This window comes from Microchirus variegatus (assembly GCF_963457635.1).
Source record: "Microchirus variegatus genome assembly, chromosome: 5".
Classification (NCBI taxonomy): Eukaryota; Metazoa; Chordata; class Actinopteri; order Pleuronectiformes; family Soleidae; genus Microchirus; species Microchirus variegatus.
The window spans coordinates 18,223,823-18,251,777 of NC_139806.1; the positions used below are offsets into that span (position 1 = coordinate 18,223,823).

General features: G+C 40.7%; 1 protein-coding gene across 1 annotated transcript in view; it reads right to left on the minus strand.

The window, feature by feature from the left end:
- Positions 1 to 20,390, minus strand: part of LOC310927293 (solute carrier family 22 member 23-like) — a gene marked incomplete at its 5' end in the record, with an annotated part of 40,289 nt that extends 19,899 nt beyond the window's left edge. Inside the window, 3 exons of the mRNA XM_083889587.1 lie at positions 11,553 to 11,707; positions 11,816 to 11,919; positions 19,932 to 20,390. Coding sequence (XP_083745713.1) covers positions 11,553 to 11,707; positions 11,816 to 11,919; positions 19,932 to 20,390 — 718 coding nt within the window. The remainder of the gene's footprint in view (positions 1 to 11,552; positions 11,708 to 11,815; positions 11,920 to 19,931) is intronic.
- Between the last annotated feature and the right edge of the window lie 7,565 nt (positions 20,391 to 27,955).

The window sequence follows — 27,955 nt, forward strand, 5'->3', positions numbered from 1 at the left end:
AAACAGAAATACACTCTATACATTGTTAATGTGGTGAACGACTATTCTAGCTGCAAACGCCTGGTTTTTAATGGAATATGTACATAGGTGTATAGAGGCCCATTTCCAGCAACCATCTCTCCAGTGTTCTAATGGTACATTGTGTTTGCTATTAGAAAACCCTTGAAAACCCTTGTGCAATGATGTTAGCAGAGCTGAAAACAGCGTTGCTGGTTCTTGGACAAAAGCAAAGTTTAAAGGGCAAAATTTAAATTTTTTTTAAATAATAAAAATCATTATTTCTAATCTTGTCAATGTCTTGATTGTATTTTCTATTCATTTTGCAACTCTTTTGATGAATAAAAGTGTGTTTTTTTAAATGGAAAACACCAAAAAATGGTATAGGTGACCCCAAACTTTTGAACGGTAGCGTATGTGGACATGTATGTATGTATGTATGTATTATTGTAATATGTATATGACCTCTTGATGTTCAAACTGAGCATCAGTACTTTAGATTTACACACACAAACGTCTCTGGTGTTTTTAAAATAAATGCCTTGTTGTTGCCAGAGATCAGAGAGGAATTGACAGACTGGTTTGAAATGTCGTAAAAACTTAACATTAACTTCGAGCAGTAGCTCAAAAAACACTCAAAGTTTGCAGATCTCTGAATGCACAATATGTTGAACCTTGAAGAAGATGTGCTTCAGCAGCAAAATAAAACCCCACTCCTGCTAGTGTCCTATGTATTTAATAAAATGGCCAGTGAGTCTGTTGTATCTGAGGTATTTCCATATCTACCAAGCAATAAAAAGGGCAAATTCATGAGGAATAAGGTCATTGATTAGTCTCTTATCTGGTGTTGGAAAGAATGTCAACAAGCTCCAACTAGCCACACTTTCATCAATCATCAATCAAGCCACAAGTAAACCACAACCAGGAGAGTTTTTTTATATATGTAGTGTTTCATACCAAACCACTTCACCCTGCTTCCACCCGTACATTGAGAAAGAGCAGCACCAAAACCAGGCTATTGCCTCGAGGGGAAATGGGAACAGAGTGACTGATAAACAGTTTACACTTTGACACAGATAAGACTTTTCTTTATTTGTTTCCTCAACACACTGGAATCATCTGTGTCGCATAAGAAGTGTTGACACAGCATTCAGTCCTTACATCAAAAGAAAGTGCAAAGGTTGACTGTCCTGATTTGGCCTGTAACTGGACTTCACTCTGGTGTTTTTCGGTGTGAGATAGCTGCAGGTTATGTCATGCATGTCTTTCACTCATCAAAAACATGGGAAATCCATTAGATCATGAGCATAGTTTGAAGGAAAGAGAAAAGGAAAAAAAAAGAATTTATTGCACCATTAGGGAAATGAAGTACTGTATGTTTGGTCTAATGTGTGACACTGGAGGAAGTCTGTTGGTGCAACCAAACATGCAAACTCTGCACAAAAGGGAACTTTAACCCTGCTCAGAGGGAGGGAAAAAACCTGAGTCTGCACCTTAACCTATTAATCAGCAGACAGCTAGAGCAGATTATGGGGAAGGATGAGAACAGTTCAATCTGTGGATCATGGAAAACGCCACTCTAGGGGTGAAAAGCATGTGTACCGTGTAGACGGTGGAGTCTAAGTCCAACCCTGTCTCTCTTGACATTCAGAATTAATAAAATGTTTCTGTGTGATTGCAGCACAACATCTCTCCGCAGTGGTGAGAGTGTGAGGCAGGCCTGGCTGCTGTAACCCGGGAGGCATAGCCGCATGGAAGGAAATGAAAAGCTTCTCTCTTCAGAGTCCATATCTGGCACATGTTACTCAGCTTAAGACAGACTGAATGATATCCATCAGTGGCAAAACACAAGAGGAGAACGGCAAACACATTCTGCCGTCAGTCCAGACCGTACCAACAAACGGGAACCCGACAGCGACGCAAAGGAATCAATTTACGCATGAGCTTCCATCGTTCTGTCGTGACCCTTACACCTCATCCGTGTGCCGACATTAATGCACCCAGTGGTATTATTACCACAGAGAGAATGCATCTAAATACAGGCAGAGGTAGTAGAAGTACAAATACTGATTCAGTATTCAACACAGAGTGCAAGTGCACTACTTATTCCTGCATTGCTATAATTGCGCGATGGTTTGTGCGATCGGCTAAACTCGAACAGTTTCTGAAAGCTGAGAAGGTGCATGTCAAAGCCAATGTGTGGTTATTACGGTAATTTTACTCGCGCTGTTGCAGGAAGTCGGCAAATACGCTTCTTTGTCAGTTGGAAAAACACTTTTTTGGCCTGTTTTTGGACATTGAGACAAACATTCAAACACATGCTCTTTTAAATATGTTGTATACTGATCAAATTGCAAATTTAACATGCAAAATCTGGCGTTCGTGTACAACTTAAGTGTTTTTTCTCAATAAATCCTCTCAGTTTTTCTTCATTTTAAATTGTTAATATAATATTTTAACAGGCAGTGAAGTGTAAATGACTGCCAGATATTGAAAAATGGGCAAAACTTACTCCCAGGACTTACTTACTGCCCTTTTATGGTTAAAATAAGCAACATTTTGAGGCTTAGGTGTCAAAGGATTAACTAAAGTTCAGGATCGGAAATACACTCAAGCGCAAAAAGTACAAATACATAATTATCTTCAAACATATATCTTTTGACAACTGGATTGAAACTACAAATTCCTACAGAGCCTGTTTTCAGAAATGTAAGGAGTGTACAGAAACTACAGACACAGTATTTGTGTTCACATGACAGACGTGAAAGTAAAGAGTCAGCAAAACAAGTCATATCCAAGTACAGATACCTAAAATATTTATGTCGGTTCATTAACAAAGTACTTGTATTTTGGTGCTCCCCACCATTATCATTACAGGCAGTAAATGGTACAGGACAAAACACAGCAAAGTGATCGATGATCATCCTGTATGGAACACACAAACCCATATACATGAAATCTCAGACGAGAGGTGATGTTTCGTCACATGGCGACATGTGATTTCTTAAGAAAAAAAAAAAAAAAAAAAGAGGAAACGCTCTCAAATGCTCTGCTTTGTTGTTACTGACTTAACTTACACACTGATGACAGTAAATGAAAATACTGAAATATACTGCACTTGAAGGCAGCACATCCAATCATGTACGACCACACATGCACTCACAGTGTTGCTTTAAATTATCAGTGCATCATCTCTTATATGAAATGAGTGTTTATTTTTAAGTGTAGATGTATCTCATGCTGTGCCTGAGGGCCTGTAAGCTCAGAAACACTCTGTGCTTAGCGTGATTGGATTTTTTCCAAAGCGTCACATGATCAGAGCAAATACTGTTGCAATAGACGGTTAAAAAAAACCTTGAAGTGAAGTCGGCGGTGTTATGTAACAATAACTTATTCACCAACATTAGTAACAGAATTTATTATGGTGGCCACAAAACCACATTCTTTCCCCCGTGTTCCCCGATAAATAGTCCAGTGTTTTTTGCGTTCATGTCCTTTTCAAATCCAGTTCACGTGCAAAAGGAGTGAATTTTCAATCATGGGAGAAACACACAACAAACTAAGCTACTTAAACATCTTTTTTTTTTATCTGCCTCCATCTTCTCTACCATCCACACAACAGCAGCCACTTCTGTAGCACATTTAAAAACAACCTCAGTTGACCATAGTGGTATAGAAACAATACAAATACAAATAAAACAGATTAGATAGTTAATTCATTTAAATGAAGCTATGCATAAACAATGAAATAATACTAAAAAAAACAAAACAACAACAACTCAACAGTCCTTGTATAAATAATGCATGTTGTGTATATTTGCATAACTCCAAACCACAGAATTACACCAGCTTGGAAAACGAGGTCATTTTAGTGCAGGATGTGGTTTCGTTATTGGCATTTTGTGGTGCGACAAATTCACACTCGGACTATATTATTTGAACAATTAAATTAATTAGATGAATATTTAAGCGCACCTCGCCATCTGAAGGCATTTCGGCCTGTGCTGACCTATGGCAGTTAATAATTAAATAATTAAATAACGTGCGTGACATTTAAGTTGTGATTAATTCAGCAAACACAGGGCAGCACAGTAGAACTTTCCAAGTGGAGAGGGAACTTGTAAGAGGGTTGCCGGTTCGAGTGAAAAGCTATGTGCGACAAACGGATGGGTTATTTAGCGGCTGAAAGAGAGCAGGACATCTCATTAACCTTCTATCTTTTTATGGGGTGAGTTGTCAGTAACGTTTTTAATCTACGTTACTTTAGTGTTCATTCGAAGTCACATACAGGGATTAAAAAAAAATATTTGGCACTCACACTCACTTTGCAGCAACAAGACCCGGGTTTGCGACCCAGTCTGAACAAAGGCCTCCCCATTGTGTGTGTGTGTGGATTTTCTCATGGTTCTCCAGTCCAAAAACATGCAATATGGGGGATTAGGCAAATTGGAGACTCTAAATTGACCATAGATGTGAGAGTGAATGGTTGTTTGTCCCTATGTGTCCATGTGATGGACTGGAGAACTGTCCAGTGGCTGCCCGCTGCTCCTAATTCTGCTAAAGTTTCTCGTAGAGGATGGGTTAAATGCAGAGAAGGAAATTCCCCCTGCAGGACTGATTAAGGACTAATTTATTTAGATTTTTATTGATTTACTTCTTTCGCCAATGTCTGGTTTACTTATTCAAAATTATACTAGAAGTGGCAGCTAAATAGTTGTTACGCACTAATTTGCTCTCGTCAACATTGCAAGTTATCTTTAAAGATTTTGGTAACCATGTAAAGAGTTTGGGAAAATACTGCTCTAACACACACATACACACACACAGTGCAATCATGAACATGTGTGTCAAAGGTCACCCACAGAAAAGTCATGACACACTTTATGATGCACAACCCAACAGAATCATGTGCTCTGCCTGTCTTTCTCTGGATTCTCCCACACACACACACACACACACACACACACACCCCTGGTCATGTAAAGACATGCCACCACCTCGTCGCCAGACATGGAAATTGAGGAAGCACTTCAAGATTTTTAAAGTCACTTGTAATTGTCCTTCTTTTAAGACTATTTAACATGTTGCTTTCACTAAATTAGAAGGCACAATATGGATGGCACACGCACTCTGACAGTATGCTCGCTGGCAAGAAGCTGCACTTTAACCTTCAATTTCAGCGAGTTACGCAACGTGTGCTCTTGTCAGCCTAATAACACTGTGTCACACTGATATTCGGTGTAGAAATGATTCTTGGTCTTCGGGGGAAAAACAACAACAGATGTGAGTGCACGATACGGTCTGTGTATAAACAGAGAGCAAGCTCTGGCCCGCTGCCCCGGTGCACAATCACCTCGCCTCAAGCTGATCACTAAAATTCTCACACAAACACTCGGCACGGCCAACTAGCATGACTCAGCAAGTTGCAGTGAGGGCTTGTGTATGGGGGCAGCAGCATAGGCATCGTGAGGTGGGCTTTTGCTGGCTGGCTGGCTGGCTGGCTCGGGTGCTGTGATGCTAAAAACGCTAGTGCTCACTGATGGAACCCCCGCAATATAAATAGCAGCGTTGATTGAGTCAGATGACTTTCTATAGCTATGGGCTTTGCTGTTCTGGATCCAACATACCATGGAGATGCATAAGCCTTCGAGGCAGTGGTGTCACACTGTTTTTAAAATCAGTTATCTGATTGCGTCACTCACCAGACCAGTCGTTACTAGAGTATGGGTTGGTAGATAAGTCACAGATTTGGAAACGATTAATCAATTAATCAACTATTTTGATAATCCATTAATCGGTTTGAGTGTCTTTTTTTAAAGCGGACCTATACCGGAAGTTCCAATTAACGATGTGTGTATCTGTGCCATTACCTCGTTTATGAAGCCCTGAAGGTTCGAAACAAACAGGACGTCTGGCTACGTAAACAGCATTTCTCCTGAACAGCGGATCCTCCTGGTCCGGGCACTAGTCTGGGCACATCCGGTTGCGTATATTGTACCACAGAAGAAGAAGAACGTCCGTTGTGGACAGTGTCTTCTGACTCTGGGTCAAAGTCGTAAAAGGGACTGCAGCGGGGAGGTGTGACGAAGCTATTTTTAAACATTGCTAAAACAATGTTTTGATAATGAGTAGCAGTGCTTCCACCGTTCCAGAGGGGGGAGCTGCGCTTCTGAGACCAGGTGGCCTAATTACTTCACTTCCAGGTATTGGCCAATCACAAGACAGTTGGGAAAGCTGTCGTTGGCTGGCCAATCACAACACAGTCTGTCTTCTGGGTGTGAGATTTCAGTCTGAAACACAGCGGCTGACGAGAGCTTCAGTGAGGAGAGATTTCTATCGGCTCATTAACAGCAACTAGGAGGTTTTTGACCATAAAAACAAGTTAATGTTTGTAAGTAGACATCCATAACTCACAAACATGTGCGACAGGACCATTCTATGTGAGCTTTAAAGAATAAAAAAAAATATATATGTTTTTTCAGCTTCTTAAATGTGAATATTTGTGTGTATTTTGTCGACAAAATAATGAAAATAGTCATTAGTTGCAGCCCTAGTCACAGAGAAGTGTTTTTTTGGATTGTCCTTCATTAAAGAACATGCCTAAATAGCAATTGGGGAGTGTTGTATTGGAAATGTCCACTTTATCTACTCAAAATTAAAAAGGTGTTGCAGCTAAACAGTCAGAAATGTTGACCTGAGATCTAACACACAAATACATGATATGACTTGACTTTCATGATAAAACTGATCAAAGATGAAACTTCCTGATGATGTTTGTTATTTATGACTCATAATCAGAAAGACTTGGATCCTGTTGATGACATCTTGTCAGTAAAAACCAGTAAAACCACACAATCTGAAGATGATCCACTCGTCTGTGGTAATCCTTATTGTCTGACACTTCAAAGATAAAAAAAAAAAATTCTCGCTTTCTATATTGCCTCTGCAGTTTCCATGTTCCTCTCCAGCTGTATGACCTATTGTTTTCTCCTCGTGAACTCGCTGGTCCCATTTCCCTCCCACCGTCTAAAACAATCCCCGCAACCAATTCTCCACTCTGTCTCAGTGTGTTGGCAGTTAACGTCAGGAGCTGAGTAAGTGTCATATCATATCAGCCATGTCACACCACCGCACTGGGCTCCAGTCCAACAGGCCTTTACTGGTGCAATGAAAATGCTACACACACTTCACACAAAGAGGCTCATCCATATCCTCACAGCCCACGGTGGCTTTTCTGTTTGATGCCCACATGGATCAATGGGGGGTCGGAGAGGGCACTGTGTGCCAATTACTGCCTTAACATATTTATTTACAATATATAAAGCCGTCTGCCACTCACAACACAACATCTGAATGCTCATATTGCTATTTTCACAACAAACGATGACACACAACGACACTGGGCTTGAAGGGGCATGAATCGCTCGTGAAACGATGAGAAAGGCGGATTAGTGTAACGTCTCTAGAGCAAGCATAGCCAAAGCTGGGATTTGGCTTCAACTTTCCTTCGTAAGCAGAGTCAAACAAAGCAAGCCACAAAAGAGGATCACGTGTTTTATTACATTACTTGCATGTCACATGACCGGCTACTGTGTCAAGCCTTCGATGTACATTAACGTTTGCGAATCTCCTTCTTAAATCTCATTAAATAACCTAACCAGAAATAAAATTTCAAATTGATTCCCCCCCCCCCCTCCCAGTAATGTTTTATTGAACAACTGCCTTCGCTCCTCCTCCTCCTCCTCCTGGACCTAATCATGTGGAGTTTTGTCAATACAGAATGGCTACAGGGTAAATATCATGTGACCGAGGCCACACATGATGTGAGATAAGGGTGGCAGTGCAGCAACACAAAACCTACACAAATATGCAAAGCTAAAGGGAACGTCAGTGCGGCTCAGCCGAGTTTCCTTCACGCTCACACACTGAACGATCGGTTACAAACTGCCGTGGGGACACTGCTGTGTCTGCAAAGCGGCCTAATGAGTGAGAAACAGAATAGGAAAAACTAGTCCTTATTTTTACTGATTGGATAATGTGTCAAGGTCCAACTTCTTGTTTATTTTATTTTCCGATCAACAGGGGGAAGTATAGTCCAAACTAAATCTACAAACTGTGAGGATACCTCTGTTTTTCTGTTGATGCAAAGTGGATCGATAAAAGTTATTTGCCCAAACTCCACCCTATCATGGTCCCGGGCTGGAAGACAAGCCTGCTTGGCGACCACTATTTTTACTGCAGAGACTCTAATTCCTGTTGTTCAACCACACAAGCGCCTGCATATAATGATTGTAGAGGGTACAGCGTGACATTAACACTGTACATTGATTATCTTAATTTCGAATAAAAAGAAAAACGGCAATAACATTGTCCATTTGGTTCACTCTGCAGTCAATTTCACATGGTTATGGTTGAAAGGCAAAGACGGAAGATTAAAATAAGGACGTGAGTAGGAGAGAACGGCGGAGCAGGCAGAGAATGTGTCAGCAGAGACTGAGAAAGTAAGGAGGAGGAGGAGGATATATGAGGTTTAATTAAAATTCATTTAGCCAGAATGCAGCCCTGCTACATTGCAATTCCGCTCTCACATAAATATAAATATATATATATATATTCATCTGCATAATTACGGATAGTCAAATCTTAGCTCAGCTGTTACATTTAAATATGTATGTACCATTTCATTTAATTCTAACATCACCGTGGAGTAAACGATTGCAGTTTTTGTGCAGAGCTTCGCAAATTTATTAGACCACCACCCAAAGCCACAGCTGCCCTAAATTAGCAGCAGAAGTAATTATCAAAATAATCTTTTTATGTTTCTGTAATGGTTAATACACCCGTGTGTGGAGAAGCTCTCTAACCAAAATGATATTTTTAACGCTAAAATAGAATTGTTGTTATCCACGAGTTAACAAATGTACTGTTTTGCACAAAAAAATAGAAATAGAAATAGTGAAGCACATTATTATTTCTTGATTAAAATGTCCAATTATAGTTACTAACTTGCATTCCTGAACGGAAAAATGTGTTTTAAGGTTTAATGAAACCCAGTGAGCCGGCCCAAATTTGTGTATAAAAAGGGTGATTTCAGATTATTTGCCAAATAAATAACATTGTTTGAAATATTTCAAAAAAAGATTCATGTTTTCTAATTTTTTAGGAAAGGTGAGGCAAATTCATTTGTTAAGCACTGCATATATTTAAAAATAAATAAATAAATAAGTAGCTGTGACTGTATGGACGTAATACAGAATAATGTTGTGAATCAACTTCACCTCCCACTGGATTCCAACCACAAGGTTGATTTATTGAACCATAAAGTGTCGGCCATCGTGAAAGCAATGGATGCTCCTGCCAATTTCATTTAAATATGATAAAAGAGGCGTACTGCCCAGTCTAACTGCAGCCTTTTTCCTCCATCTGCCCCACCCTTCTCCTTTTATCTCCGTAATAAAACAGCCTAATATAGACAGGGATGTTGAAGACCCCTTCCTTCATCACTTTATACCCTTGTTTCCTCCTTCCACTCTTCCCTTCCATTCACTCTAGCAGCCTTCTTCTAAACTGGTCAATTAATGTGGCCGGAGAGGCTTTTAAAAGTGCATCGCCAAGACCATAATGTGCATGAGCTGCAGCACCAATTATCAAGAGGCTATCAAAACATCTGCTCCCGCACATTATTCGGACCCTGTGCAACATTCCTGCAGAAGTATTCATCTAAAGAGAAGGTCACATCAAGAGTGAGCATGAGCATTAGAGCCTCTGCCCACTCTTCCTGTCGTGATGAGTGAAGTTATTGAGACTATCATTCATTATCAGGGTATTGATCAGCAGCAACATGGATTACAATCTAAATAAAAGGCATGCTGCTGCACCTAAATGAACAGTAAACAGTTACATTTGAGGATAAGGGGATGAGTCATCAAGACAAGAATAGCTCTATGTAAATACTAGGGCTGTCAAAATGAATGCGTTAACGCAGGATGAGTAATTTGTGGAATTAAAGTGTTAATTTTTTTTAACGCATTAACGCACTTTCATCGCGCTACAGGTAGACGTGCAGTTTATGAACAGGCAAGGGCGGGCAACTGCTTGGGGCCCCGAGTCGATAGGGGGGCTCCCGACACTCGGAGCCTAAATGCATCAGTGACCAGCCGCATCCCCGTCTCCCTTAAACAACGATGGTTGATTTGCAATGACATCTCAGTCGGAAACCTCCCTAAAGGGGCCCCACGTCACCTCACGTTAACCTGTGTGAAGCTGAAGGAAAATGAAGAGGAGTTATCAATCAGGAAGTTAGAAGAGGAAGAAAAAAGAGGATGAAGAAAAAAGAAAGAAAGACACACAGTTGTAAGTGGCGCTACTGGCGCAGATAATGATATAATCATAACATTAACAGTTATTTTGTCTAACTAACGGGGACACAGACTTGAACAGCAGCTAACATTAGCGTCAGAATGCTAGCTGACGCTAACGCTAACTAGTAGAAGCAGTGCTTCGAACTTTTCAAAATGTTTCAAAAAGAAAACTATTTAACTTCTAAACTTTATATTTTGTTTATAATGTGAGTTATTTACAGTGCAATGTATAATTTTTTTTTAAGTTATTTACAGTATTTTATTTTTTCTATTTATTTACATTGTCTTATAATGTGGGTTCTTTACAATGTAATGTTTATTTTTTACTAAGTTTGTATAGGTTTTTTTTTTTAAGTTATTTACAGTATTTTATTGTTCTTTACATTTATATTTTCACATACTTTATTTATCTCTCCGTTCCTACAACAATAACAAGAGAAAATTCGAATTTCTCTGGCATATTTATGAATGGTAATTAATCGTGATTAATCCACAGCTACCCTTTCTTTAATCAGACCATTTACTATTTAAAGTATAAAAAGTAAGCTTTGAACTTCCAGTGAAATGAGAGCGGCTCACTTTCCTCGACACGGTCTCTCAAACAAACCAGTTTGACCTACGGGCTTCTTTAGTGCAAACACTGAATGCAGGAAACACTTACACAAGTGAGTCAAAGCAACAAGTAGCTTTCAAAGGGTTCAAATGAGCCCAACACTCGACACAGGTAGTGAATGGACAAAAGCCAAATTCATGTACAGATTACTTATATACTTCTGTTGCATTGAAATCACGGTCACATGAGTTCACACATTTCACACAACTCTGTGTAATTCTCAGTATAGTAGTGTTTAAAGCTCATGTTGCCTGGCAACATTCCCACAAGGCACACAGGAAGTGACTCCTTTTATGTCACGAGAGACAAAGGCAATGGTAAAAGTGTTACATTATTAGAAATATGAAAGAGCTGTAAACATGTTAGATAAACACTTCTTGTTCCCACTCGTCCCTGCCCTGCTACTGTATACACACAGAAGCTCCCTCAGGTTGTAGTACTGCCGTTATGGCATATTTGTTTACAGAGCCCAAACAGAGGCAGAATGATTAAGTCAACAACAACAAAAAATGGCTTGAAGTTACACACTGCAGCTTTGGAATCATGAGTTATCAGTATCAAGTCGAGAGCTACAGACTTACTGAGGACGTAGAGAGACAGGGTGATCCCTGCGAGGCAGAAGCCCTCAAAGAACCGCAGAGTGCTGAACATGGGGAGGTTGACAGAGAAGGCCACACTCAGACCAAACACCAGCATGAACAGCACTGATATGATCAGCACTGGGTGGCGGCCAAACCTAAGGAGTATGGTTAAGAAAAAAAAAAAAGGTATATAAATGATTATGAGCACTTTTCTTTGACATATTTGCCATTAAAAATGAGTGTGACTGAGTTGAAGATCTTACCAGTCTGCGAGGATTCCAAACACCAGGTACCCGAATATTGATCCGACCAACAGAGAGAACTTTGCAATATGGACTTTCCACGCAGAGTCACACACCAGACTCCACTGCAGACATGAAGAAACACAGACATGAGTTACAAGCAACTTGGCTGGGTAAAGAAAATGGAAATGACCATACAGTATGAAATTCATTATAATATAATGATTGTAAACAGTCATTTTTGTCTCTTTCAATCATTGTTTGATCTATAATGGCCTTCCACAATAAATAACCCCTTATTCAAATAAATATCAGAAAATAGTTGATTCTATTAAATGTAAGCACTACTTAATGTACTCAGGTTTAGAGATAACTCATAACTTATGATGCCACAACAAATGCTCTGCAAAACCGCACCAATAATCAAATATCTCCATTAATCCCATTCATTTCCTGAAATCAGATCTGAAAGGTCTATTTCATTATTTATTCTTTCATCCTCGACAATACACTGAGATGTTAAGCCAAGTGTCTTTGCTGACTGAAACTCTCAGAAATACAGTGAGTAAAACACTCTGCTTGAATTGAGAACGCCTCAATGTTTTTTTCCCCCTACAGGAGAGACAAGTTGTGACAAACAGACCTCGTAAACTCGCACTTGCACAAAGGCAAGAAGCGGCAAATGTAAAGACCGGTGGGTTTGTGTGAGAACTCTTTGAGATCGAGAAACAACTTTGACATGATTACGAAAGAATCCAAGCACTGCTGTTGATGTTGCGGGACTAGGTAAAGCTTCAGCTCAATATTGACTGTATTTCAATGTGGCAATCACATTGTAATTCGAAAATAGAATTACTCTATAGTAGGGCTGAAAGATTATATATATATATATATATATATATATTTGCGATTATTTTGACAAAAAATTGTGATTGCGATATGATTTGCGACATAAATGTGGCCCACCACGGCAAAAGTAGCAACAAGTTGGCCTAGGGCAAACCAAGTAAACACATATTTGTTATTTGTTAATCATTTTTATTGTATTTTTTTTTTCAAAAATAGAGGCTTTGGCTTTAGCATTTAAGATAGCGGACTTTATGTTAAATGCGTTAGCATAAAAGTTAGCTGACTTCATCGTCGCAAAATTTCTCCAGAGTTTATGAACAACAAACGGATGGATTATTTTGAGGCCGAAGGAGAGCGGAACATGAGAATAACTGGACACCTTGAGAAACAAACACAGTAGTTACTTCTGAGATGATGACATGACCCCAGCACCCAGAACATCTTATTAACCTTCTTAAAATTAAAATTCAGATTAATTCTTCAGCCCTACTCGTGCCTCCCAACAAGACAGAGCAAGTTTTGGTTTGGTGGTCATAGCAGGTGCATTAGGGAGGCGGTTCAACACCGGCCTCACCACATCTTTTCACTATGTCAAGTAGACTCATATATATTTAATACAGCAGCATCAGTCTACTTTGTTCCTACACTTCTCTAACCGCCTGTAACCTCCACTTTAGTGACTTGTCCAAAAATGGAACGCTCCAGGATTACCCAGAGCCATCACATGATCCAGGCATGCCACTCATTCATGGTTTCAGTATTGATGTCAGCAGAGAAAAAGACAAAGGGAAGCAAACAAGTTTGTATTGCACAATCACAGCAAAACTAAATGTGCTAAAAAAAAAAAAAAAAAAAAAAAATATAGCTTCCCTCCTCCAGGGCCATGACAAATGGAAATGAAACTCTGAGTCTGCAGTTACACAGGTTCCAGTACTACACACATGGATGATATTTTGGTGACTATACAGAAAAGGCAGCTGCAGTTTCGAGTGCAGACAGCTGACCAATACCAACGTACTGTATCAGCATTCTCAAGTCACATGGCACAGACCAAGCAGCAATGTCTCACAAGGGCTGGGTGCTGCTGAAAATGTGTGAGCGAGGGAGCAAGAGAATGAAAGGTTATCAGTGTACCATTCGTGTTCCTCATTTCCACAACATGTATGCATTATTTACCGGGTCTCTCTCCAGGCTAACACTCAGACCGAAACTCATGAGCCATCATTAGCGAGAATCTACTCTACTATTACCATGAGTGTTTTTAAAAAAAAAAAATAAAAACAAATTCAGTTATAGCAGAACAAAGAAACCTCAGCAAAGTGTGCTTCAGCCTAAGCGTGAGTCAAATGCAGGTTGTAATTTCTGCCAGTTGCTCCCTTGCTATCGTCTTGCTCATTTGGGAGAAATGAATAGAAGTCAGTGTGAGATGGAGTTCAGCTCGACACATATAAATCTATTAAGCAGAAAATACAGAACAACGAAGGACCATGAGGAAATCACTTAAAGTCCCCGGGGTGTCTGTCGACCTCGCTCAAATGACCGGCCACCAATCAGCCTGTACGGGCTAGTCTCATTAGCTCAGATGGAGACACTCTCAACTGCAGCTGCACATTTCTGCACTCGATGAACTAGAGAGCGGTGGGTGGGGGGGTTCAAAAGGAGGGGGAGGAAGGGGAGGGAGACAAAGGAAAGCCCAGGAGGAGGCAGGAATGGAGATTATACAATGTGGAAAGAGAACATACAGAGAGCTAGAGAGTAATGCAACGACGAGGGGGAAATATGGGATTGCGGGAAGCTATTGGAGAGGGAAATGTTTAAAAGCAGTTGTGAGGAGAGGGTAGGAAAAAACATGGAGACACTGCTGCATAGTTACTGCCTAGCAACAGACCATCACTGTGGTTATCTGACTCTTTCTGCTTCCAAGTGCAAGTTTGAGCAACACTGCCTCACTCAAGGGATGCAATCCTATAATGTGGTGGTTGTGAAAAAAAAAAAAAAAAAAAGGAATAGAAATCGATAGTGTACATTCTGACTTCCTAGAACAGAAGTCAAGGAAATGAAGACATCGCCTGAAGCGACATTTTCTCTGGAAGCATATTTTGTATTATGTAAATTTGACAAATTACTCATTGCTGTGGCATTCAAGCACAACACAACGCATCAGAGGAGCAACAATAGCGTGATTGTTAAGTTAAATTTTCCATCAGTGACAGTGAAACAACAACAAACCCTTTTCCTGTCAATCTATCATTTCATCGCATTGCATTTGTTGACAGTTGCGGAACACGACTGCACATCTCGGTCACCAAAGAGACAACCCACCGACTCTCCTGTGAGAGACAATGAATTCCATCACACGATCCAAAAAAACAAATTCAAACCAAGGCCAAGGGTCAGGCGCCCCATAAGGCCCGCTCCTCCCTGTTACAAAACAGCAGTTATCAGATGTGCCGCACACACTCTGGTCACACACAGAACACACAAGGAGCCTCCACTGAGTTTTATCTTTCAGTTGCACAAGCGTCTTTTCCTCCCAGCTGACGCTGCGAGTGGCTGTCATTGTGTGCTGACTGGGTATCTGCAGTGGGGTCATCGCCTTTCAACAGCTGAGACTGTTTCAAAGTGTCCCACACTGATCTGGAGTCTGTGGAAGGAGCCGGGCCAGCTGGGTAAACAGCAAGAAGGGACGGAGCCGAGATGAGGCCTGCACGGTGTTCAGCTACAGTATCATCTTTCACATCTATGGGTGTGTAACCACCAGATACCGACACTGGGTCTGGGTGTACCAACTGATGTCCTTTTCAACATACCGCGCATATCATATCCATACAGTGCTCGAACCCAGCTGCTACGATCTACGAGTAGTTCTGCAAACCACAGATACACTCGAGCTCATGTCTCTGAGACAAAAATGGCGTTACTCATTTACGTTTCTACAGCTATATGAACATGATGGTGTTTTAACCGCCTTTGGGCTGAAATTAGGAAATTACGGTGATTTCCTGGTTATAAATGTGGTTGAGGAGAAGAACCTGGTTTTTCCCTCCTAGCGTCACCATCATTTCCATGAAATAACAACTGTTGTAGGGTCAACACACTGGGATCATATCCTTATAGCACCATAAAACCACTGCGTCACACCACTTAAAACCAGGTTGACACAACGTTTGGTGTCGACCTGGGCAATAAATGTTTTGTTACATGTTACTACCAAGTATTTTGCTGCAGAAGTATACGTTATTTTGTTAAAAAAAATAATTAAACAATTTGCAAAAATGTTGTGTACATATGCGTGCATAAAACAAATGAATAAATCATTATGTAAATAGTTGGTGGATGTTCATCTGTTGACTCTGACTTTCAGCTCAACGACAAACATGAAATGAATCAACAACACTTTATACGTTAAATCAATAATTTAAACGCACAGTATGTCATTTCTGCCGCTAGGGTTCTCTTAATGAAAACCATAACAAAAGACCTATGGTAGCAGCATGGGATCATGGGAATTGTTTGATTTCGCTGGTGCGTTTTTCCGATAGCTTCAGCTGCAGTACGCACAGTAAATGACACTGAGCAGTCGTGATCCATTAGCATCCAATAGAATTTTTTCGGACACGTATTGCGATGGCGAATTAATCTGCTATATTATATCTATATTAATAATATAATATACTCAAATGTAAAGATGAGAACCTAAAGAGGGGAGAGCGAGATTTGAACTGCGATTAAGATGAATCATACATATTATGACGTGTATACACAAATTGTATGGATTTAAGTGTGTTAAGGGTGTTTATTTCCTGTATGTATGTATGTATGCATATTGACAAAATATAGATATTATTCTCATTATACTCTCTCTATTTCAGAAATAATAATAATACAACTGTATTCGTAAGTGACCTTTCAAACACTCAAGGTCACTTTACAGATGGCTGAGGTGATGGTCGTGTGCAGTAGGCTGGTCTGCATAAGTGATTATTGAGTTGAGATTTAAACATTTTCCCTACTATCATGATGATATAATTCGAAAATCCCCAAGATTGTTGCTGATCTCACATTCATCATCGTCATTTTACCTGGAATTATCAGGAGTTATTGAGTGGAGACTAAGCAAAAACAACCATGTTCCAGATCGTTTGCATCCAAAATGCATGACGGTGATGTAGTTTGGTCTGAGTCCAGCAGTGGAGTATTACTAAAAGGTGAAGTCCTAAATTCAGTTTTAGACACAAAAATCATTATCAGTTCCTAAATGCCACGTGCCGCTGATTAATACACGAAGAAGCCAACTTACAAAAGGGGATCAATAGAGAGGTTAATCTTTGCTGTGAAGACACTCTCGGTCCACTGTTTTAGAGAGCATGTACAGCTGCTCCACATCTGAATGGGAGCTCAGGGTTAAGTTGCAGAGAGACTATCCGTCTCTGAGTAATGATACTTTCTCATTTCTCAGGCTCAGTCCAATTAAGATGGACCCTGAGGAGAGCTTTGACTCAATTAGGCTGAGTCTCCACATTCACCACTTTGGATTCTTCACCACCACCTCAACCTCTGCTGCCTCCATCAAGTCCGTCGTCTCTGTGACTGAGCACGAAAGCATTCCTGTGCTGCCGATTCGGTAAAACCTAAGTGGCCAACACCTACATTTATTTACATGTCAACCACATTTGATATCAGCGGGCGGGGGGGGGGGGGGGGGGGTAAAACTGAGTAGTATGCGGTATAAGTATTTGCTGACACATTTCGACAGACGCGAACACATTTCACCAGTGTCTGGCCTTCGCCTCTGCTTTTTAGGGATTGAGTGTCACAGATCGCTGAGCCCAGTCATGTGGCGTTATGCCGATGCGGTCCAAACACAGGATGAAATGCCATGTCATCACTTCCTGCTGCAAGTGTCATCCTGGTGTCTGTGTTGTGCTGGGAAAATAAGGAGAGCGAGGTGACAGGTTGCCAAGAGGGACAATTGTGAGGTCAGGGTCAGTTCTGTTTCACTTTTGGCTCCATTTGGAGACGCGTCTGCATGTCACCCGACTCAATCCCTCACCGATAGTGACCTTGTCAGAATGTGGCCTGCAACGGTCAGGGAAGACGAGCACTGCAACACACTTCTACCCCGTCACTGATCTGCTATGCTGGTAGTGTCAACATGACATTCTCATTATGTGTGCAAAGGCAACAGAGAAGTTTGTATCTACAGGTTTAGGACGCCGGCAAGGAGAGAAGCGTTTTAGAGCTGAAGTCATTATAAAAGACGCCTCATTTCATTGTTTTATCACAAAGAAGAGACATTTTTTAGATCGTTTGTAATAATAAACGCCCACTTGATTGATTTTCCCAAGAGCATGACTTCACTTTCAGCTGCGAGTTTTGAATATTTGGAATAAAATGTTGCTCGTGCAACCCCACCTAGCAAATTACCCTACGGACACTCAATGAAATCCTGACTAAAAACTGTTCCCGGGGCTCATAGTTAAATTGAAAAGCAACAGCTGTATTTTATTTGCTTCTTTTAAATGAGTCCATTAACTATGATTAAAAAAAATTATGAGCTGTTGGCATCACAGTGGACGTAAGCTCAGGGGTCCACCGACCTCAGCCCGTGGCACAGAGAAACTACAAATCTCCGACTTCACGTCACACTCTCCCTGATAAGCCTTTTAAAAATGGCGTGAAGTCCAAACCCTTAAAAGATGCTGCAAAAAGTGTTGACTGTGGCTGAGGTCACTGTGTACACTATGTGTGTGTGTCGAGATTTTTATCAAAACTGAACAATGACCATGTTCCTCTAGGTCTATGAAGATGTGATCACCTCAGGAGTATTTTGTTTATCAGGGTCACGTTTTTCTAACAAAACCAAGACTGGACTTCAAATCTTGATGTAAACCTGCACCATCATTGCGAGCCTTCTTCCTCCAACAGGAACACCAACTATGGAGCCTTTGAGGACGACACAAAACGCTATTTTGGAACGCTGTGCCATCGGAGGTAAAGGCATCTCCTCTGAGTGTCACTGGTGTTTGGTTATGGCACTGATATGGCAGGTGATGTTTGTCCAGGGATGAGGTTGTGTTGTTCTTCAGCGTGCACTAATGACCTTTGCTCCAAATCCAAAAAAAAGGCACCATGTCTGTTATGTGCGTTCCGACAACAGGCAAATTCCACCAGGCCAGTCAGCAGGTTTGCCTTAAGTGCCAATGCGTGTTGCACTTCTCGCAGCTATAGGTCACACTTTGTGTCGGCTCTTGCGAGAGCTGGAATGGACGAAGTGGAATCTCACATTTACATTCCTGATAGATTTATGTCGGTCCAATGTGAGCCAAGTCTTGGCTCAGTGATGAAGTGACTCAGAGCTGGAAATACATGCAGCGGATGCAACAGTGGAGGCCCAACCATTGCTACTTTCTAGAAGCTGTCAGGAGAACCAATTTAAGCACAGCTCGTATTAGAGCTGCAACAACTAATCAATGAATAACAGGCTGCTAAATCAATCGCCAACAATTGGGATGATTGATTACTCTTTGAGTGTTAATTTTAGGGAATAATTGTGTTTTCAGCCTATTGAGTGTGATTTTTTTTCTGGTTTATTTGCTTATCAGACAAGAAAAACTGAATATATTTAGTTTGTGGACAAAACAAGACATTGGTCAACATTTTCAATCGATCGATGAATAATCAACTGTTAAATTACTCATCAACTGCTTTGATGATGGATTAATAGATATGGGTGATTCTTTTATAATGAAATGATGTGATTCCAGCCTTTTAAATACTCATATTCTCTGGTTCCTGGAACAGTTAACTCAATATATTTGCTTACTACTAAATGACTTGCCAGCTACTTTGACAATAGATTCATCAGTGGGAGTGCTTTATGTGGTAACATTTCTTTGTTGGCTTCTGAAATGTGAATATGCTGTGGTTACTTTGCTCCCCTGGCAGTAAAATTAATATCTTTGGTTTGAACTAAGTTTTTCACCATTTTCTTGACATTTCATGACATAACACATATGTGACAGCATTTTCTCCTAAATAATGTGAATATGATACGAGTATTTATTGAAGCCAATGATTCATTGATTGAATAAAAAATGAGAACAGCAGTAACCCTTGTTTACACACTGACCCTAGAGTGTGATGCTGCCTGAAAAGTGTCCCTTTAAAAAGGCGTGAAGTGTTGTTGATAAGGGGCCACAATTGCACTGTTTCACTTAAGTGAATCAAGATATTGTGTCACAGAGGATGAGAAAAGGATGCCCATCCTCACCACGCTCATCCTTACCTTGGTAACCACGTTCTGCACCAGTCCCGTGTGCAGCTCGAATGTCCACTCGCTGCAGTTACACTGCATGCTCCCACTGCTGCTGCTGTCATTGTAGCCACCGTGACTCCCGTTGGCATAAACGTGAGCTGCCCGCGCGCCGCTGCTGTTCCGCGAGGTGTCCGCCAGCAGCGAGGAGAACCCCGCGGTCCGATTATGAGTCGCATTATTGGCCAAAGCCTGGACGCATGTGCTGTTCGGCTGGGCGAGGAGGAAATTGTCAGAGAACTGGCTGAATCCGATGAATAACGCCGGGATCCATGTCAGCACGATCAGCTGTTTCTGGTACTTCCCAAACCCCCCGAGAAACGGCAGCACGGAGCCGTCGATGCGTGTCAGCAGCCCCGGCGACGTGGTGTCGGGGGACACGAAGCCGTTCTCCGGTTGATGGTCCTCCGTGTCGAGCTGCACCACGGCCATCGCGCTTCCGCCGAGAGATGCCTCCGTTGTGTTGCGAAGCCGGGCTTTGCAGTGCGACTCCCCCCCTGTCGACTCCACAATGCGTCAGCGCCCCTCAGCCCCGGCGGCGGTGAACGCCGTGCGCAGTCAGTCCACTGGAGTGGAAACAAGACGCACCTCTTTTTTTTATTGTCAGGGGGGGGGGGGGGGCACTTCCGCGCGTCCGCCACCTGGAACAAAGTGACGGCAGCCCGAATGCTCGTAAACAAAAACAAAACAAAGGAAGAAATAAACAAAAATGAAGTGAATCCGTGCGAGGCGGATAGACTACTTCACGATCTCTGCTCCGTCGTGTGTTTCATCATCGTGCGCGTCGGTCAGCTGTGGCAGCGGCAGGAGAGCTGCTTCCTTCCTGAAGGAGCCACAGGTAACACACCTGCCCACAAAGGCAATAATGTCGACTCTAAACTCACAACATGGCCACCTGGTTATCATCCTCACAGGCGCGTTGCCTCATATTTCAAAGCATTTTCAGGGCGTAAAAAAAGGCACAGTGTAGTTTTGAGAATGGATATTTATTTAAAATAATTTAGCACAGTCATTCCGGTACCTACAGTACTGAGGGGGTCGCAAGCAGGGGCGGTTTCAGTTTATATGTGTACCCTGGGCAAACCGTTTCTAACCAAATTGTCTTGATTTGGTGAAAAAAAAAAATGTAGAAATTAAACAGAAACCTATTTTCTTTGTAGAGTGTGAGTGAATTGTGACACCACACTGCATAACAGGTGAATTATATTGAATATAATCAGTAATACACGCTCACAATAATTATGCAAAATAAACTGACGTGGTGCCAGTCAAATCACAAATTTCAAAACGTCGCAATGGGAAATTTGTTTCGCAACCGGAAAACTATGTTCATTCTTATATTCACGAGTTTATGCTTTTTACATACTAGTTATGTGTTGTCAATAACACATGCATAATATGACGTTGTTAATCATCTCTTGTAAATGTACTATCTTTAAAAGTAGATCCCCATATAAAAGCTTTGGGAAATACTTCATCAAAATAAAGATTTGTTTATTTATTTATTTGTTATTATTATTATTAGAATAGAATAGAATAGAATTTTCTTTAAATAGGGACAATACAGTTAACATAGTTCCAATACAAATAATGCAACTGATGTGCTGTACATAGAGTCTATAGCTGTTTGCAACTCTTGTCCCTAGTTGAGCTTTTACATGAAGCGAATAATAACATATGCATGATCAAGCACATTAAAACTACACTAAATATATATACATAACAACTACATGCTATACTAACATTACACACAATAACAGTTGTCAAATGATAAATATAAAACATAATCAGTACAATAAAAAATAATTAAAAAATGCTAAAACTACACTTGATAATACACTCAAACAGCACTTAACCTTTGTTATAAGCATTTTTATATTTCTGATATTAACTTGATTTTGACGGCCCTTAATGAATTATTTGAAGGAATTTGGTTATATAGGGATGAGCTGTGTCTGGTTATAGATGGCGATGCTTGAGCCCAAACCATCACACATTGGGAGAGATTATCCCTAAAAATGTACATCCGGTGACCTCCTATATTCCATGGTTTTGTAAAAATGACTTTAAATGCACGTCCTCTCCCCATTTTGTGATTTTCCCATGGTTTTCTAAATTAAATCTGATCATTACAGTTATTATTATTAAAGATTCAGTGTGTAATATTTTGTAATACTATGTTAGCATGTGTGTATGATAGAGCTACAACAACACATTTGGTTTGAATCTGTCTGACTCGAAAGTCACGGACAGATTTGGATGATGATTGGATGAATTTTCAGGAAATGTCTGCAATGGGACCAGGAACAAGTAATTACATTTTGTGCGTGATCCGTATACACTATCACGGTTACAACACTCGCTGTCTGCCTTGGTGGAGGTCTGCACTCTCCGAGTGCTTTTCTAGTTGTAGCATTAAAATAAGGGTACTTTCACAGCTAGCTTGTTGTTCCGAAACTGGAGTGCGTTTCTCACCTGGATCGGTTCTAATGTGCTTGTGTGAACACAGCAATCGCACGCCGCTCCGGCACAAATCGACTGGGCCGACACCGCCTAGAGAGGGTGGTCCCAACTCGGTTGCAATCCCTCCATTGGAAACGCTTCGTTTGCAGTGTGCACACAATTTACGACTCGGCTGCATTTACAGAGGGAACCACTACGGCCTGAAACAACTTTGGTAAACAGAGTTTGGGCTACGTGTTGAAAAGAGTCCAGGCTTATAAATGTACTATACAACCAAGCTGCTGACCTGATGCGTCTTTGAAATACAAACTGTCCAGAAGAGCACGTCTTCTTTTTGGAGCTGTCTGGATGTGCAGTTTCTTATCATCATCAGATATGTGCCATTGTTTTCTCGCCGTAGCCTAGTTGCTCACTCCAATCGGAAATGTTCTGTACTGAACACTGGTATGTCAACATCCAGAGAACGGCAAATTTCCCACAAAATTCTGACCAATTACAAAACTGTGTATAAGCACATAGCATTGAGGGCATGTTGAGTCTACACTGCAGTGTGAAAACAAATCGAATTAAGGTTAAGTGCAACATTGTAATATATTAATCCCTGAATCGCAACAAAATACAGGCATCCTAAGCCTATATATGTACTCAAGAAGACGGCCTTGCTTTTCAGTGTTCGCCATGTGTATTTTTTAATTTTAAAGTGAAAGCTAACTATGCAAATGAAAACGAACCCTAACCACAGTGGACCTTTAATAGCAAAATCAAGTCAAACTCAATTATAAGATTTTTCTTCCACGTGTTGTGTTCATGACACATTTTGAAAAGTGACCTGGTGGTGGCGCTATGATTAACTAATGGAGCCCTGAACTCTGGAGATTGTCTGTAAGGTTTTGTGTGAACTTAAATTTCCAATGATGTTGTGATGGGGTTCCTCCTGCCAGATACTTAGTGTGATATACCTGAGTAAGCTTATGTAAGAAAGCACCAGGACAAAGTCTGGGGAATCCACAGCAAGTGAATGGGTGTTTCTTGCTTCCTGCATGCTCAGGCCAGGTGCCAAACCTTCATCAGGATCAGGGTTTCTCACTCCTGGTCCAGGGGAGCCACTGTCCTGCATGTTTTAGGTGTTTCCCTGCTCAAACACACCTGATTCAAACGGTCAGCTCGTCAGTAAGCTCTGCTGAAGCCTGATAACGACCCGTTTATTTGAATCATGTGTGTTGGAGCAGGGAAACACATATCTTGACATTACCTGGATTTCATATTTACTGCCTTTTAGATCTTGTCCTTGCTTTCTTTTTTGACTCCCTGAAGTACAAGTGCCCTTCATGGTTCATAAATTGCCATTCTGAAATTACGAAGCAGACTATAGGGGGTTTAAAACCATGCTGTGTTGTGGTTTCGAGCCCCGTTTGGAACAACTTCGGAACAAGGGCCTTTCTGCAAGGAGTTTGCATGTTCTCCCAGTGTGTGCGTGGGTTTTCTCCGGGTTCTTCGGCTTCCTCCCACAGTCCAAAAACATGCGATATGGGGATTAGGTGAATTGGTCACTCTAAATTGACCGTAGGTGTGAGAGTGTGAGTGAATGGTTGTTTGTCTCTATATGTGGCCCTGCGATGGACTGGTGAACTCTTCAGGGTGTACCCCACCTATCGCCCAATGTCAGCTGAGATAGGCACATCACCCCCCGCGACCCTCCGGTGCAGGATAAAGTGGTAGATAATGGATGGATGGAAAACCATGTTGTTGTTGCAGTCTCTTGTACATTATAGCCACAGCTTTCAGAAGTCACTGCTGTGGCCTTTAGTTGCTCTCACGGGCCCCTCTTAGGTCAGTGTCGCTGGCAACTGCCTGCTTTGCCTGTCCCACTGCAACACCACTCATTCTGATAAATAATTTGTGCTTTCTTACTTCACATGTGACATGGTGCCAAATGTTGAAGACGAAAGAACGTAGTAAATGATTAGATTAGTGTGCAGGCTTCTCAAATATAAATGTTTAGATGTACAGTGCAAATAGGCATTCATGGGGTGTCTTCAACCATTTGTATCCTCATGCTGTATTTCTTCTTACTTTGCACAGAGCATCTGGAACAAAAACAATTTCCCCCCGGGGATTAATAAAGTATTCTGATTCTGATGATAGCAAACAAGACACAATTCTATTATAGAATCAGTCATATAAAATGAACTGTGGTGATCTGGATAAACTGTGGAAAACTGAGAGGCTTTGGCAGAGGTTAGTGCAAAGTGAGTGCATTCTCTATATTTCCATGTTACGTGATGTTGTTTTAATTATGTGGCTGATCAGTTTATATTTGCTGGTGTATCAGTTACACTGTGACTAAGACAGACCAATGCAGCATTTAGATGAGGTCACCACCATTCCTACTGTTCAGAAGCAGGTTTATTAGAGTAAGTTGAAAATAAATGTCATAAAATTAAAATGAAATATATACGATAATGTGGATTTCAATATGTCAATAAGATTTACAACATTTTTAGACAAGTAAATCCAGTGACACAGTCCTTACAGCATCTCATCATAGAGAATGAAAAGCACACATGCACCAATATAGCTAATTACCTGACAAACAGCTGCAATGAGATTAAAGTTATATCATTTCAATATAAACATACATTTTCATTTTAAAATTCAATAAAAGTCTGGATAAGCAGTAGAGAATTAAAAAAATGTAATGTACTAATGTAAGTCAGCACATCAGTTTAGTCTTATTGAGGTTTGCATCCCATAAAATGTTATTAATAATATTCATTTTAAATGAAGCGTTTCTAATCAAATCACTTTATTCTCTGGGTGTTTTATTACCACATTCACAAAAAAGTCATATTTTTCACTTCATAAGCAAACAAATAGTGTATAGCAAATCATAAATCAAGAGGTTTCTGTCTCTTCTGTGTCTGGTGTTCTACTTGTTACTTTGTGGGCATGTTTTTTTTTTTTTTTAAATGGACCATTTTCTTTGTGAGCGTCATCGCCTTCCATGGTTGCAACTAAACACCAAAGCAGAATGAATGAAGAATCACAAGGGACAAGGTGCAAGTTGTCCTGGAGGAGGAAAAAAAACCTCAGCCAGCCCATTTTTTTTCACAACCGGGTGCCTCAAAACTTTTCATCACTGATCTTTAAAGCTGCAATGATCAGTTGTTTTCTTTCAAATTTCTAACCTTGGTCAGCATTAAAAAAAATGGGGTTGTAATTATCTCAATATCCGAGTGTGAAAGCATCAGTGACATCTATTGGTGAGAGGATTGAAGGAAGGAGTCCTCCACTCAGACAGATGTCAGAACTCTGGCTTTGGCTGGTTTGTCCTTTCAGAAACAAAAGAAGCTCAAGATGGTGGTCTCTGTGAGGCAAGGCCCACGATATTATATAAAAAAGGCTTATTATGCACCTATGAAATCATACTTATAAGGTAGTATACTTCATGTCTGCCATCAAACCCTCCTACGTGTTGCGCACTGGACCTTTAATGTTGACAAGATTTGTACAAATATATAAACAGTAGTTGTGATGGCATAGTTCAAAATCCTGTGTCCTGTTTCATTTACACCAACTGGCTTTATATAGCCTTCATTTATCTGGCTGTGTGATAGTATGTTCTTACCTTATCTGCAGCACATGTATCTTTAGCAATGCTTCACCCTCCTGGCCACATTGTAATAGTACTTCACATGTGCACACACACACACACAATGGGAGCTGAATCTTGCACATTAAACACTACACAATGATCACTAAAAGCCAATGAAATATTATGGAACAGAATGTGCTGACAGCTGTAATTCACTGCATTGGAGCGCCCATTTTTTTTTTTTACATGAACTTCATTTACATTTCCATCAAACGTATAACTTCCGCATTATTGGACAGCTCCAAGTTGTCGGTGCATGCAAAGCACGTTTGACAGATCCTGAGTGGCCCCATGAAGTATGGCAGAAGGGCCCTGAATGACCTGCAGTGTCCTGCTGTGGTTAGTTGCACACTGATGCCCCCTGCAGGCTGAGTGAGGTACGAGCATTGCTGTTCTCATTATATTTGCAGCATTTGCAACTTTCTTTCTTTCTTTCTTTCCAATCATAATCATAATCATACATACAACAAAAAAGTAAGCCTGAATTTGTATTAATTATTCTAGTCTTTTATTCTCTATTGTTTGACAAATAACAATCTATTTGATCTGTGTTCACTCTTAAGCCTTTCTCAGTGTGTGCAGAATCCACTGTGTATTATGGCCGGGCTCCAACAGAAACCAGTCGAGCATGACGCAGTCACACTATCTTAGCGTGTTATCATTCAAACTTTCTTTTGAATGCACTGCAGGTGTGTCCGGGATACGCCCCTCACTGAGTCAGCAGTGAGTGAGTGTGTGTGTTGTTCTCTTGTCTATCTCTGTGTCATAAACTGTCTGGTTGCACATGAGGTGTAGAAAAGGAATCCAGAGGGTTCACACTCTGCCGTGAGATATTCACAAGTGTTCTCGGTGACCTTTTCACTTTTACTAGTGACAACTCCACGTCAATAAGGATATTTTTTTTTAATAAATATACAACCGTCCACAAAACAAAAGTATAACCATATCATGTCAAAGTCCAAGAGATAACCAGGTGCAATTCTGTGTGATTTATTCCTTTGAAGTCAATGTCACCTGTACAGATAGGGGATATAAAAACCACACAACCATACTCACACACACACTAATGGACAAACACTGTAAAAGGGGTTTATCTTTTTGAAGATAAGCAAATAACGAAGAAAAAAGGCGGTTATAAAAAGGGAATTTGTAGTAAAACAAAGTTGCGAAACAGCCGATGATATTCTATAAAGACCTTTTAAATGATTTAGATTCTGAAGAAAAAGTTTGAGGAACCAACTTTATGTTTACAGGTTGCTATCAGGACATGTTAATAGGTGAGACAATGTTAGTTGTCCGTGTAATTTCTAAACCAGATGTTAGGCAGGCCTTTTTTTTATTGTTCACTGTTTACTCAGCGAATGATGTCAGGGAAAGTGTCTGGAAATGATATCATCCGTGTCTCTACCAGAGTCAGCAGACCAACATAACCCCATCGGACGGAAGTCGCCGTCGTATTGTTATTGCATTGTTTTTGAGTCATCATATTTTATTCCCACACATTTTTGTGTGAGTCCCTCTCACTCCAGATGTCACTTTTCCATGAGCAACGTGTATATATATGTAATATATGTGTGTGTGTGAGTGAGAGGAACCAGGAAACAATGGCCTACAGTGGATTTTAGTGTAAGAAAGCAAACACAAAGTTAAATATTTACTCCAAGTCCAGCTGAATGGAGAGTGAGCAAACAGCCGCCTCTTCTGAATGGATGAAGCAGAGACAGAGTAAAAGGAGACGTAAAGCAGAATATATCAGAGGGCGGCTGCGGTGCAGACGAGGATTAGTAATAAAATATCCCTGTAGTATCTGCCACACCTCACTGTCACTGTGATGACACTGAAAATTCAATGTGACAGCGTATATAAACGCATACAGACT